At 49.1% G+C, this 14,212-nt stretch overlaps 1 protein-coding gene across 2 annotated transcripts in view; it reads right to left on the bottom strand.

Annotated features, from left to right (window-relative positions):
- Positions 1 to 1,445: 1,445 nt before the first annotated feature.
- Positions 1,446 to 14,212, bottom strand: part of ADAMTS17 (ADAM metallopeptidase with thrombospondin type 1 motif 17) — a 345,591-nt gene continuing 332,824 nt past the window's right edge. The window contains exons 23-24 of one of the 2 annotated variants that reach the window (XM_077124036.1): positions 6,323 to 6,500; positions 1,446 to 4,676 (exon numbers count right to left, since the gene is read on the bottom strand). In XM_077124036.1, the coding sequence (XP_076980151.1) occupies positions 4,510 to 4,676; positions 6,323 to 6,500 (345 nt within the window). In that variant the 3' untranslated portion in view covers positions 1,446 to 4,509. The remainder of the gene's footprint in view (positions 4,677 to 6,322; positions 6,501 to 14,212) is intronic. The other variant, XM_077124037.1, reaches the window with a different exon arrangement.

The following is a 14,212-nucleotide window of genomic DNA, read 5'->3' as shown; positions in this document are numbered from 1 at the left end:
TCCAAAGGTGAGGGCAAGCAGCTGTCCAGAAAGTTGTTGAGACTAGAGTAAGAAAAGAATACTAAAATGTCTATTGGATTTGACACCATGAAGCTCATGGATGTTCATGCAATGCTAGGGACAAATCCAGTGGAGTGGTCTGGGGAGTAAATTAAAAAGTAGGAAGTGGAGACAGTGCAGAAACAGATGGGGAAGAGAGCTGGGACCCAAGAAGCCCAGGCAGGGAAGGTGGGCACAGATGCAGGAAGGTTTGTGTCTAGAAGAAAGAACATAAGGGTTTTGCTGAGACCCTTTGGAGAGGGAGAGCTCCACTATAAAACATTCCAACCCAACCCTCCTTAGCCCAAGAACTGGAATGTCAATCCACAAACCTACAAAGGAAGTCCCTGACATTTCTCTTCTCCAAGTTCCTGCTGGTTTCACTCTTTCTCCCCTGTCTGGTCCCCAGGCTTGTCTGCCCGCTGGGCCCTGGGTTCCTGGTCCTGTCTTTTGTTCTTTCTTTTGCATTCTCAGCAGTTCCCGGAAGCGCTGGGTTCCTAACATCAGCTCGCTCAACACTTGGTGATTGAGAGCTTGCCAATTCCATCGAACAAACCAGAGTTGCTGAGGGTCACCCAGGCGTCAGAGCAGCTTATAAAGAATGGTATACCAACAGGGCTGTTAAAAATTTATGCCATGAAGAGATCTGAAGACAGAGAGAAAGGAGGAGAAGGATCTAAAAGGTCCCTGGGACAAGTGGGTGATTATTCCTGAGGATTAACACTAGCTACAGGTTTCCTGGCAACAAAGGGGCCACGGGAAGCTTGTTGTCTGTTAAACACATGGCTTTCATTGAGCAAAATTTCTGTTTACTGCTCCATTGTTAAAAGGATGCCTTCTCTGTCTAATGGGGCTGCAAACTCTTCAGTGGGGAACTCTTTCTCCTTGATGCCAGGAGGAAATGAAACCTTCTGGGATCTGCCACCCCAGCTCCATGCCAGGCCCAGATCAGGTCCCAAACAGTTGCAAACACCCCAGTTAAGAGGGTGGGGTGCCCTTGCTGTGTCCCTAGTGCTGGGAGATTGCAAGGGCCAAGGGGGTTACATTTTGAGTGCTGAGGTTGTAGGAAGCAGGTGCCCATTCTGGCATGCCCTGGGCCTGAGCTCTGTGTGAGGGGTCCCCTACAGCACGGTCACCTCCATGGAGTGTGGCCAGTAAGGTGGCTGCTGCTCAGTGTCAGACACACAGACTTGACACAGCTGTCAGGCCTTCATATCCGTGCCCTGGAATTTGCAAGCATGCAAGGATGAGTCACAGAGCTGAATGATTTGTTAGCATTCACTTGGAAAGACACAGCCACCGGCCAGAGTCACACTTACCAGTGACCCCTGATGCTGGTCACAATTTGGGCCGGCAGGCTGTGGCCCGATGCGGCCAATACCCAGGTAAGCTCTCTGAGTACTGCCTCCCTCTGTCGGCCCAGGAGGATGGGGTTTTGTCTATTACTTCACAGACTGTCTTAAAACTGTTCTGGAAAAAAAATTTATTAAACATATTCAACTTGCTTCTAATGAAATGGTTCATTGCTTTCATAGACAATGGTTTCCAATGTTTGTCTTTTGTTCTTTTTTTCTTTTTTTTCAAAACCAGCACCGAAAAGTAAAATAAAAATACTATGGGTACAGTACACAGTGTAAGTTAACTAGTGGAGAATACATACATTTGACTCTGAAACGAAAAAGAAAAGCAACGGTATTATCGTCCTTGAGGATCGATCCCTGTATTTGGAGAACATCAAGCCAAAGTCAACTGAAGGGGTTTCTTTTGCACCAATAAAAATAGCACCATAAGGTCGCAAGATTGTGTGTCCAGGAACACATTTGTGCAACCAGAAGGGTACAGTACTTGAGTAACAGTCCACGGTTTTGTTAACAATATAGAAGCTTCACTATCGGAATCACAGAATTTCAATGTCTCCGCTACAAGATGGAACAAGACTGTCCTGATCGCTTCGGATTGCATCGCCGAAGTAATTCACTGCTGGTGGTATAAATGCAGGGTGTGCTGGTGGCTTTCAGAACGACCACGTTAGGATGGGTTCAGAGAGCTCAGAAAGACATGCACTTCGCGAGTGGTGGTAACGGAAACAATCATTGGCATTTTATAGGGTGGTGGGGCCCTTGCCGGGGGCTGACCCAGTCAGGGTGGCCAGGGGGCATCTGCAGAGGCACCAGGAGAATGCCCACCTCTGCTTCTGCTCAGGGAGAAGAGGGTGCAGGAGGGCGTGCAACATGCCATCGCCTGGTTGGGGCAGGCTGCTCCAGCCCATGCAGATGAGCAAGCAAAGTGGCCGCAGGCTTCCTTGGCTGGCTGTCCCAGCTCTGCTCTGAAGCTCCCCCAGAGGTCTTTGTGTGGCCCTATGGTGAGGAACAAGGTGATTTGGGGCTGGGAAACAATGAAAACCCAGTCCCCATGCCTCTGTGGGCTTTGTGGAAATGGGAGCCGGGGAAGATGGCTGGTGGCTGAACCTGAGTGGCCGGGAGGGGTGGCCTGTTTGCACGGGCCCTGGACAATTGCTGGCCCTGCAGGCTGGGTCCTCAGTCTCCTGAAAACTCTCTGCTCTTTCCAGAGAGCTCCTAAAGGATTTCTCAACAGCTTCTTGTTGATTGAAGTGGAACTGAATAAATTCCCTGACATCCCCATCATGTCTCTGCATCTGTGGTATTAAAAAACAAAAAACAGGGTGGGCCACAGTGGCTCAGCAGGCAGAGTTCTCACCTGCCATGCCACAGACCTGGGTTCAATTCCCAGTGCCTGCCCATGCAATAAAAATAAAAATAAAAAAATAAAAAGCAAAATACAACCCAAAGACAGGGGAAAAGGTAGAAAATTTTCGAATTTTTGCTTTCTGATTTAAGCTAACACTAAACTTGGGTCATTAAAAAAAAAAAAAAAAAAGAAACCAAAGCATAAACACAGCACCAATAAATCAAGGGAATGTGGAGATGATTCCCAGGAAATGAGCCTAAGTAAGATCTTCCGTTTGAAATGAGATGAGTAAATGGGCTTCACACTTAAGTCCTTGAACATAAGCACCCATGAAACACCCACCATATTGGTGCCAGAACAGACCTCCTGCACCCAGCTGGCTGATCATCTGCTATGTTCTGGCTTCTGCAGAGCAGTGAGGGCACCGCAGGAGGAAAAGACTCACATTGTGCAATTCTGAGCACCATTCTTGCCCCACCCAGAAGATGGGTACATAATGACCACCATGATGGCTACTGGTATGGGGGGAGGAGGGGTAGATGATCTGAGCTACATGAAAGCTTGGGAGGGGGAGATGCGAGCAGACCCAGCCAGGGGCTCTCCTCCCTGACACTGGCTGGGCGGACCCGGGGGACAGCCCACTGATGCCAGGATGAAGGGGTCAGGCCTTCCTCTGCAGATCCTGGGACTGAGTTCGAGTACCAAGAAGTTTTAAAAGTAATTGACTTCAGATAAATGGCCAAGGCCAACGGGAAGCCATTTGGAAGTGTGGTGGCAAGTATGATATGCAGAGCTCTATGACATCCTGGCTAGACTGGAAGCCTCAGGAGGCCCAGTGGGGGAGACTCATGTGCCCTGAAAAAGCTGTCCAAACTTATCTATATGCCTGGAAGCAATTCCACTGCCAAAATTAGCTTGTTCACAGCACCTTGAAGAAAGGCTCCTCGGAGGTTGAAAAGCAGAGATCTGAAAACTATGGTGCTTCCCCAAACCTGGACACTTGCTGAATAGTCTATTCCACAGAACTCCAGGGTGCTGGTGTCCTGATCGGTTTACACAGATTTAAACACTCAGGGACGAGCTGAGGCAAGGCCCAGGAATGAAAGAAGAATATGTTTTCAGAGACCGGTAGAGAAGCCAAGTCCTTGCCTCGCACTGTTAGGAAGGTAGACTGAAAGGAATGTGCTCTTCGATAGCCCAGCCTTCTCCAGGGAAGCCATGAGCAGAGGCTCGTGGACATCTGTCCTTCCATCTGGGGCGTCTGGCTTTCAGAATAAAGCCTCTTTTAACACACAAGTTTTCATTTATGGGATTGTCCCCCTGTGGTGTGCACCAAGCGCTGGGAATTCAAAGATCTAAGGGCAGCCAAGACAGAAGCACTCAAAGACATCTCTCTCTTCACAATGGTTTGCCAGAAGTGTTTCCCTTCAAGGTACACAGAACCTTAGAAACGACAATTATTTTGTGACTCTGGTCTGTTTTTTGTTTTTCCTTGCTGTAGATAGCCATCCAGTGGCTGATAATAATATATTAAGAAAAAAGCACTGATGGAAAACGTCAAGTGCAATCTGAAGTTCTATGCAATTGGGTTCTGGAGACAGCCTGTGGGTGGGAGGAGCTTGTTTCAGGAGCTCCAGGCTGCAGAACGGTGTGCTCTTGGCTGGGTGGGGATGGAGGGCTTTAAACCAGCCATGCTGTCTGGACTTGTTTTGCACCGGTCCCCGGCCCCTGCGTCGGGGCTTTGGGGTCCCCTCATTGGTGTCAGGAACTCGGTGGCGGCGGCGGCGGGCGCATCTTGCTGGCATAGAAGTCCCTGCAAGTCTGGCAGCAGCGCTGGTACCACCTCATGTCCTGGCAGAGGTTCTTTTCTCGAATGACCCGGCAATACACTGTCCACTGGTCTCGCGTGCATTTGTAGGTGAGTGCAGCTAAGGGGACGGGGGAGAGAGAAAGCCCGTGGGTTATGGACAGCCTGGGAACTGCACGACACACAGCCCTTCAGAAGGTGCAGCTTTGGTCTGACACTCTCGGAGCTCCCCTGCACCCACTGCCTCCATGGACTGTGGATGCTGCTTGCCTGCTACCTCAGCCTGACCACTGTGACTGCATCAGGTGGTCTTGCTGCATCTTTACAGGAGAGCACCCTGCCACCCTGTTTCTGAGCTGTAGCATCTATAAAGCTGTGGGTGTAGGTGGGGTTGCCCACCCTGAATTTGTCCCAGTCCTGGTATGCAGAGTGAAGCTCTGGAGGAGGCCAACAAGGTGCATGCTCGCCAAAGCTATGCGGGCAACTCTGCAGCCTCAAAGCCCCTCCGTCCCAAAGAGCCACCTAGAAACTGCCCTTGGTTTCCTGGGGCTCCCCCCTCTAGGAAAATGTTGAGAAAATATCTCCTAGGGATTTCTATTTGCAAAAGCAGTAAAAGGATTCATCAGACCAGGATTGAAAGCTCCTCTCCGACTTCTCAGGCTTTCACGGGTCCTAGGCATGGATTGGAAAAGGGGCAGGCTTGGAGCACCCAGGGGCAAAGCTGATCTCACAGCAGCTCCCTGTTGAATTTAAAGACTCCACTCTACCACACTGCTCCTTTTTTTTTTTTTTTAAGGATTTCTCCCTCAATTTATTACTAAAATTTTCAAACATACAGAACAGTTGAAAGAAATTTACAGTTCACGCCAGAATACCAACCACCTAGATTGTATCATGAACACTTTACAATACTCATTTAACTCTGATCATCCAGTCATCTTTCCAACCATACAACCATCCCTCCATCCCTCCAACCATCCCTCCATCCATCCATCCATCCATCCATCCCTCCCTCCATCCATCCATCCATCCATCCATCCATCCATCCATCCATCCATCCATCCATCCACCCACCCACCCGTCCATCCATCCATCCATCCCTCCATCCCTCCAACCATCCATCCATCCATCCATCCATCCATCCATCCATCCATCCACCCACCCACCCACCCACCCACCCATCCATCCACCCATCCATCCATCCACCCATCCATCCATCCATCCACCCATCCATCCATCCACCCATCCATCCATCCATCCATCCATCCACCCACCCATCCATCCATCCAACACTTTTACTTTTCTGATGCAGAAAAATATTTTTTTCTAAAGGAACTGCAGACTTCAATACATTTCCACCCAACTACTTCAGCATGCATGCCATTACTAGAGTTCCTGAAGGTTAAGAAGGGGGCTTTGCAAGTGAAACAGAACCCAAAAGGTACAGCCTTTATGCATCCTCAAGGCCTCAGTAAAGGATGGACACCCCTGGAGCTTTCATTCCCAGAGAGAAGCACTTGCTCTGGCTACCTCACTTTTCAGGAACCCTAAAATGTTTGAGGGACATTCTCAAGTGTCCCCATTTGTGGACAGAAGGAGTAGGTGGGATACTCAACCTATCATATCTGAGGCTGCCATTCCATTTCTCCCACAGAGCTGAGAAATGTGGACCTTGAAGAAGTTCAAAACAGTGGCTTTGTGGCCATAAAGCTTGGCCACCCTGGAGACTTGCGCACCTCGGGGTGCAGGGGCCACAGAGGCACTCACCGAGGCGGGGGGAGGTGATGGTGTTGACATTGATCTTGTCGTTGCAGACCTCCTGGTGGCACTGTCTGTAGGCGGCCGGCTTCGCCAGGGCAGGGCACTCGTTGCCGTGGCGCCCGGTGACCTTGTGCATGCACTGGACCACGCGGGACTGCAGGCCCTTCCCGCAGGTCGCCGAGCACTGTGGGGACAGGGACAGCCTGAGTTCGGGGCCTCCCAACACGGTCGGCCCTGGGCACAATCTCCTGCCCCCTGGAGTCACTGCAGGGCAGGTCTGACTAGCCTCTCAGCTGAGACTGTTTCAAGATTATTGCTGAAGATTCCTTTATATTATATTCATTTATACCTCTGCATTGCACATCAGAGCCTCTCGCCCCTGCTTTAAGCAGAGGGCTGGATTGTGGAATTCTGGAGATGGTGGGCAGGAGAGACGGAGGCCCCGTTATCGCGGGAGTCTCTTGGGGGTCTGTGCTGTGAACAATTTGGGCCTTTACCAGTCTTTGGCATGGAGAGGAGCCCAACAATTTGGGGCTCAATTTCCCTCAAGCATGGATGGTTGGGGCTCCGAACAAAGTTAAGGAAAATAAGGAAGTGCAACCTTTCTTGTATAAAAGAACCATATTTGTTACCAGCAGGTTTTTTTTTTTAAATTGTTATAACATAAAAAAAAACACACATTTTCCAGTTTAGCCATTTTTAACTACACGCTTTAGTGGCATTTATTACATTCATGATGTTGTGCTTCTGTCACCAGCATCCATTACCAAGACGTTTCCATCATCCCGAATGGAAACTCTGCACCCATTAAGGAATAACTCTCCATTCCTGTCCCCAACTCCTGGTAACCTGCAATCTACTTACTGTCTCTATGAAGTTGCCTGTTACAGACATTTCATATTAGTGGAATCACTTTAATGTCTGGCTTATGTCACTCAATGTCATGTCTTCGAGGTTTATCCAGGTTGGCGCATGTATGGTGTTCTAGTTTGCTAGCTGCCGGAATGCAACACACCAGAGACAGATTGGCTTTTAATAAAAGGGGATTTATTTTGTTGGTTCTTCAGAGGAAAGGCAGCTAACTTTCCACTGAGGTTCTTTCTTACGTGGAAGGCACAGGATGGTCTCTGCTGGTCTTCTCTCCAGGCCCCTGGGTTCCAACAACTTTTCCCAGGGTGATTTCTTTCTCCATCTCCAAGGGCCCGGGCTGGGCTGCAAGTGCTGAGATGAGGAATGCCAAGCTGCTAGATTGTGCTACATTGTGTTCTCTCATTTAAGCACAAGCCAATTAAGTTAAACATCACTCATTGCAGCAGACACGCCTCCAAGCCAACTGCGGATGTAATTAGCAACAGATGAGATTCACCTACCATTGGCTCATGTCCACAGCAACAGAACTAGGTGCTTTCACCTGGCCAAGTTGACAACTGAATCTAACTACCACATATGGGAACTTCTTTCCTTTACATGACCGTGTGGTATTCTGTCATATGGAGACACCACATTTTGCTTATCAATTCCTCTGTTGATGGGCACTGGGTTGCTTTCACCTTTTGGTGACTGTAAATAATGCTGCTACGAGTACTGGTGTACACATATCTGTTCGAGACCCTGTTTTTAATTCTTTTGGGTATATACCTAGGAGTGGGATGTGGCTAGAAGTTCTAATTTAGATACCAAAGCACTAATTTGTGGCATTTCTGGCACCTGCAGACCCAGGTGCTTCAGCAAGAGTTGGCTGGGCTTGCAAAAGCCAAAAATCAATGCACTTCAGTGGGTGGTTCCAAATTCCCAATTTGTGGACTCCACTACACAGTTCTGTTCTCTCTGCTATTCCCCTTCTCACTCTTTTAAGGTATTTCACAGAGAGAAGCTGGCCAGGCAACCTACTCCTTACCCTCTCCAGCTCTCCCAGCCTCCTCGTGCCCTCACCTCTTTTCTCCTGGGAACTGTCTCTTTCTGAAGCTGTTTCTCTCCCCTGGCCAGAGTCAAGTTCTTTTTGTGCACAGCCTCTGTCTGGTGTCCCCCAATGTGACAGGCAGGGAGAACAAGGCAGTTGGGGGGCGGGGAATTGAACGCCAGCTGGAATTAATAAAGGAGCCTCATGGAGGAGAGAGCACAGGCCTGGAAGGTTAGGGCAGGAGCCTTGGCCACAGGTGCTGAGGACACCAGGTGCCGTCCAGATGCTGTGCTCTCCGTCTCCTTCTCCTGGGGCCTGACCATGGGCTGAGCTGGAGGAAGGGTCTCCCTTCGGCTGCAGGGTCACCCAGGATGGACTCGGCAGGAGCCGATGACATTTCCATACTTGGCACCGCATGCTCTCCTGGGGGATTGTGTGCTCTGTGGTGAGCTCATCTGCTTTCTGGTCTGACAAGCAGGACCATGTCTTTTCACCTTAGAAGCTGAAAGGCAGGTAAGAGGCAATGACCACCCAAAGGGGCCCGATGACTCAGAAAGCAGAGCTTGTGGTGACAGAGAACACATTGCGAATCTTTGAGTCACTTGGGCCATTTCATCTGGGTCAATGTTTTAACACGCTAGGGAGAGGAAATAATATTCCTAAATTAAAATATCTTTGTAACATGTAACTTTCAATATGAATGCTTAACAAGTGACACATTTAAGAAGGAATCTGAAGACTCTACTTACACCATCTACATTGGATATATAATCAAAAGAAAAAAAATGCTCCCTGGGAAAACAGGGTTTTGGCTTGTAACTGGGGTCTTAATTCTCTATTTGGCATATACACGACTCACTTTCAGAAGTCTCCATATTCCTTTTGGGAGAGGGAGCACATACAGGGGAGGGCAGGGGGCCAGCTGTTGGGTTTCTGGGTCCCGGAAGAGACACCTCCTACCAGGCTCCTCTGCATTGTCTGAGGAAGGTAAATGGGCCCTGGCCGTGGGGAACCAGCCTGGCCAAATCACCTCCATTTTGGGGTTCAGCCCTATACTGGTTCCTTCCTGGGCTCCCTGCAGGCCACAAGTCTCCTCCAAGGCTGCCGCTGGCTGCTGGGCTCAGAGGGGTCACATCTCGCATGGAGCTGAGACCCCACCTGCCCCGTCCCAAGGACGGAATTCTCTTATATGAGAGAGACAGTCTCATGGGTGATACTTTACGGGACATCAGGAATCAAAGACCAGGGTGCTTATCTGTCTGGCCAGTTTGTTTCAACAGCCTAATTACATGGAATGTAGACCAGGGAGTGAGAGCTTGTTATTCTGTACAGAGTAATGTACTACCTGACACATTCTGGAGTATTTTGGGCAGAACATATAAAAGTATTTGCAAAGTCCCCTTAAAGGACTGGGAGAAAAATGTGGAACTATTAAACTTCCCCACCTGGGGAATTACTGATATTCTCTCAAGCCTTAGGGCCTCCCAATTTAATGTGCCAAGCCCTCAATCTCGAGGCTTGCCCTTATGAGGCTTATTTCTGCAAAGGAGAAGCTGAGTCTACTTACAATTATGCCTAAGAGTCACCCTCAGAGAGCCTCTTTTGTTGCTCAGATGTGGGCTTTCTCTGGAAGCCAACTCTGCAAATAAACGATGGATCGATATTGGTTCATCAACTGTGACAAAGGTACTGCACTCATGCAAGACATTAATATGTGGAAACTGTGTGTGTGTATAGGCAGTATGAGAGTTCTCTGTAACTCCTGTGTAAGTTTTCTGTAAACCAAGAACTGTTCTAAAACTAGTCTATTTTTTAAAAAGATGGAATAATAATAATAGTAAAAAAAAAGACCGGTGTGGCTGCTTAAGCTTCACCATTTATCCATTATGTTTCCTATCATGGGTTGCTGGCTTTTAATTTTCCATTCCATAAAAAGAACTGCTCTTTTCAGAGCAGTTTTAGGAGATCATGGGAGTGTGTCTCTGGGAGGCTGGACCAGCTGTGGACTGGGCCATTGCCAACTGGCGGCTCCCCTCAGCTGCTGCCAAGGTGCTTTGGGGTTCATGCCATACCACTGTCCCAGCTGGTGGTGCCCCAGACTCTGCCCCTTCTACAGATTTTACCCTCGGGTTTAGGTTTAAATTCCAGTTGGAATCCTGGGGGTGGGAATGGGGATGGGCAGTTCCTGTAGCTATGGGCTGTGTGGAAGAACTTTCCAGAATGTAGGGATGTTTGCTTATTTACTTGAGAACTGTGTCTGAGCCAATGCCATAGCATACATTTCCATGTGTTAAGTGGGAAAAAGAAAGTTACAAAATAGTATGTACAGAAACCAGGAACCACCTCGTTTTGTTCAATATAAAAGTTTGGAAGATAATCCATCAAAAAAAAGTACCATGTTTCATATAGTTTGTGGGACTACTTTTTCTCTTTTGGTGCTTTTCTATAGTAAGATAGGATTACCTACATAATTAAAAAATAGAAGTGGAAAATTCAGCCCATTGACCCTCTGCTGCAGCCTGCTCACTACCTGTCTTCCATGCTTGCTGCTTTTTCCATTCAGGTTAAGGTGAGTGCCAGACATGTCCCTGGCCTAAAATCCACATGCTTTGGGTGGGCCATGCCACCCAGGGGCATAATCACTCTCCTTGATTGGCATTTCATCAGGGAGGACAGGTGGTGTAATGGATGGTGCAATGGTCAGAAGGATGGGCCTGTGGGCACAGAACATACCTGCTCACTAGCAAAGTGACCTTGGGCAAATTCTTAGGCATCTGAGCCTCAACGTCCTCATATATTGCACAGGGATATGAAAATTCTCCATGCAGACCAATTTCCATGAGTCGAGACAGCATGTCTACCAGCATGCTCAGGTAAGAAGTCCAGAATATGGTGAGTGCTCAAAAAGTGCAGCTATTATTAGTAACATTTCCAAGTGCAAAGAACGCTGGTCCAGGAGTCTCTGGAGCCCAGGAAGGATGCTCTGCTGCCTGCCCTGCTTACTTAGCTCTCCCCTGGCTGCCATGCCTAGAACTAGGTGGTTGTGAAATTCCCAGAGGGGAGCCAGCACTCAGCCAGACCTCGGGAGTGAAAATAGAGGCTGTTTTTCTCTATTGGAGACAAACAAGGTTCCGGCCAGGTCTGCAGGGGTTGTTTGGAACGGTCTTCTGTAATCTGAGCTGCTGTATTAATGGTAACACAGGCACCCACGATGAATTTCACCTTTCAGCTCCCACCTCGCTCTTCCATCTTTAAACAGTGGAGGAGTCCCGTGACAGCTGATGCTGCATTTAGCCCCGAGCATGACTGCGAAGCCATTTTCCAGGCTCTTAAAACACAAGCAAACGGGGTGATCAAAAACGTATCTGGTCTTGTCCGAAGCACGCTTCCACAGATGGGCATTTTTTCAAGACATTCATTACTTTAAGACAGCAAGTGTCTCCCGGAGACGCAGTTAACTGAGACCAAACTGGGAGCAGCAATAAATCAACGAGAAAAGCTTCTTGCCAGACAATCTGTCAAAAGCCTGACCCCCGTCTGGCCCCTCCCCAGCAAGAGCTTGTAGCTGCGCTTCCCACACACTGCCTGTGAGGACCTAACAAGCCCTGCCTGGAGGGTGGGACCCCCCCCCGCTCCCCCCCGCCGTGTCCCCCCTCTGCCTCCCACATCGGGTGGGATCTGAGCTGGATAGAGCAGAAACATCAAAATAAATTGAAGTGGATCTACTTCTGGATGTTCTGTCTTGTTCCACTGACATCTATCTGTCAAAATTGCACTGTCTCAGTTAACCTACCTCTATCGTAAGTCTTAAAAATGGGTAAATGAAATACTAGTGATCAATAAGAGTTAGGAGTAAGGGTTATGGGATATATGGGGTTTTCTTTTTAATTTCTTTTTCTGGAGTGATGCAAATGTTCTAAAATGATCATGGTGATGTATACACAACTATGTGATAATCCTGTGAACCACTGATAGTATATTTTGGATGGATGGTATGATGTGTGAGGATCTGGATAAAATTACACAAAGATTTTTTTTAAAAGACACTGGGGTGGAGGTCTCACCGGAGATGCAAAAATGGAAGAAAAAATTTTGGTGCAGAAAGAGCAGAAGGCTCATGGCCACAAAGGAGAGAGAGAGAGATATTTATTGATTTGGATTTACTCACATGCTTTGATGCAAATTCTGAAGTGACTGTGAGGAAAAGGGGTCCCTTGAGGTAGATAAGAATTTCCTGCAGGAAAGTGGGGAAAGACCTTCTGTTCCTCAGACCCGTGACAGTGAGGCACTGTGAAGGTGTTACTACTTGGCTTCTGTATATAACAGTAATAATAATAAAAATAGTAGCAAGGCCCACCTCCTGCACAGCGATCACGTTCTGGGATCTGGGCGTAATCGCCACGACCAGGGCAATGCTTGGATGCAGAATGCATGCAATAAGTGAGCGCCAAATGCAAGGATGAGCTCCCCAGAGAAAGGGCACCACTGTCTAGAGAGGCAGGTGTGAAGCTCAGAGTGTCCAGATCACTTTTTTCCAAGTCACACAACATGTGGCCTCTGGCCCTGGCCTGCCTGTCCCAAGAACCATGTACTTTTTCCTTGGCCACACTGTCCACCTACAGGGCGGCCCCAGCTCTCCACACCCTCAGCCCCGGCAGACATCCTCACCCTGGTTCTCCCTGCTGTAAATTCACGCTGGGCACCAAAAGGATGCTTTGAGGATTAGCTGAAGGAGGTCGTGGAAATTTCTGGAAGAGGAAAATGCTATGGGTGTTCGATAAATACATGAAGTCTGGTTCCTACTGATTGGACACAGGCTGAGGGTGAGGGTCCCAGAGTGAGATGGAGGGAAGGCGGAAGCCCGCAGTGCACACAGCACCCCTCCCTGCTCCGCCACTCCTTGGGCTATTTTCTGAGGGGCCAGCCTGCCTCAGGCAGGTTTTACAGAACAAAGAATGAGAGGGGGTGGGGAAGAATCTTTACAATAACTCCACTTTCTGCAGGTGCCGGAAAGGCTTGGCTGGTGAAATGTCAAAAGCTCTTCGAAAGCGGTTTTGACAGATTGCGCCCCACAGCCCACTCTTGGCATGAGAATGAAAGCCTCGGAAGCTGTTGAAATGTGAAATGGCAGGTTGAAGCAATAATGAAAATTCCCACTCTGCTTCAGCTTACACACACACACACACACACACACACATACATACAACTTCAGTTCATGCTTCTTTTCAAGACTTTTTTTTTCCCCTCAGCTTTGGCTTTGTCTCCCCCTACTCCTCTGCATCTGCAACCTGCCCCTCTGCAGATTTTGGTTGGGTCTCTGGCCTGGGGACCAAAAGGCCAGAGTAAACCCCAGGGCCCTAACAGGGGCTGCAAAACCCCCCAGTGTGCTTGATTCTCTGGTGGAGGCTGGAGCCTGGCCTACAGAGGAGGCTGGAGGGGCGGCTCTCTAACAGTTGGCTAACATCTCTGCCCCACCAGTGACTGTCTGAGAGGACCCCCACCCACCCCACGCTGGGAGAGGGGTTCTAGGTGCTCAGCAGCGCTGGAATGCATATCCTCTCCCGAGCCCTGCTCACCCCACGTGGGCACTAGGCCAGGGCAGGCACCTTTTCATGGGCCCTGGACCCCATCCAAAGAATTGTTCATCTACGACATAAATATTTTACAAGCCCATATACAAAATGGGACTCTGATGAGAGACAAGAAAGCTGGGAGTTTCGGGTGGTAGAGATGGTGGTGGTGGAGTAGGTGGTGGTGGAGGTAGAGGTAGAGGTGGTGGTGGAGGTGGTGGTGCTGGTGGTGATGGTGGTGGAGGTCGTGGTGGAGGTGCTGGTGGTGGAGGAGGTGCTGGTGGTGGTGATGATGATGGTGGAAGTGGTAGAGGTGGTGGAGATGGAGGTGGACGTGGTGGAGGTGGAGGTGGTGGTGGAGGTGCTGGTGGTGGAGGTGGTGGTGGAGGTGCTGGTGGTGGAGGAGGTGCTGGTGGTGGTGGTGAT

The sequence above is a fragment of the Tamandua tetradactyla genome, chromosome 12 (genome assembly GCF_023851605.1).
Source record: "Tamandua tetradactyla isolate mTamTet1 chromosome 12, mTamTet1.pri, whole genome shotgun sequence".
Lineage (NCBI taxonomy): Eukaryota > Metazoa > Chordata > Mammalia > Pilosa > Myrmecophagidae > Tamandua > Tamandua tetradactyla.
The sequence above is the reverse complement of the archived record's forward strand: the minus strand, read 5'-3'. Positions and strand labels throughout refer to the sequence as shown.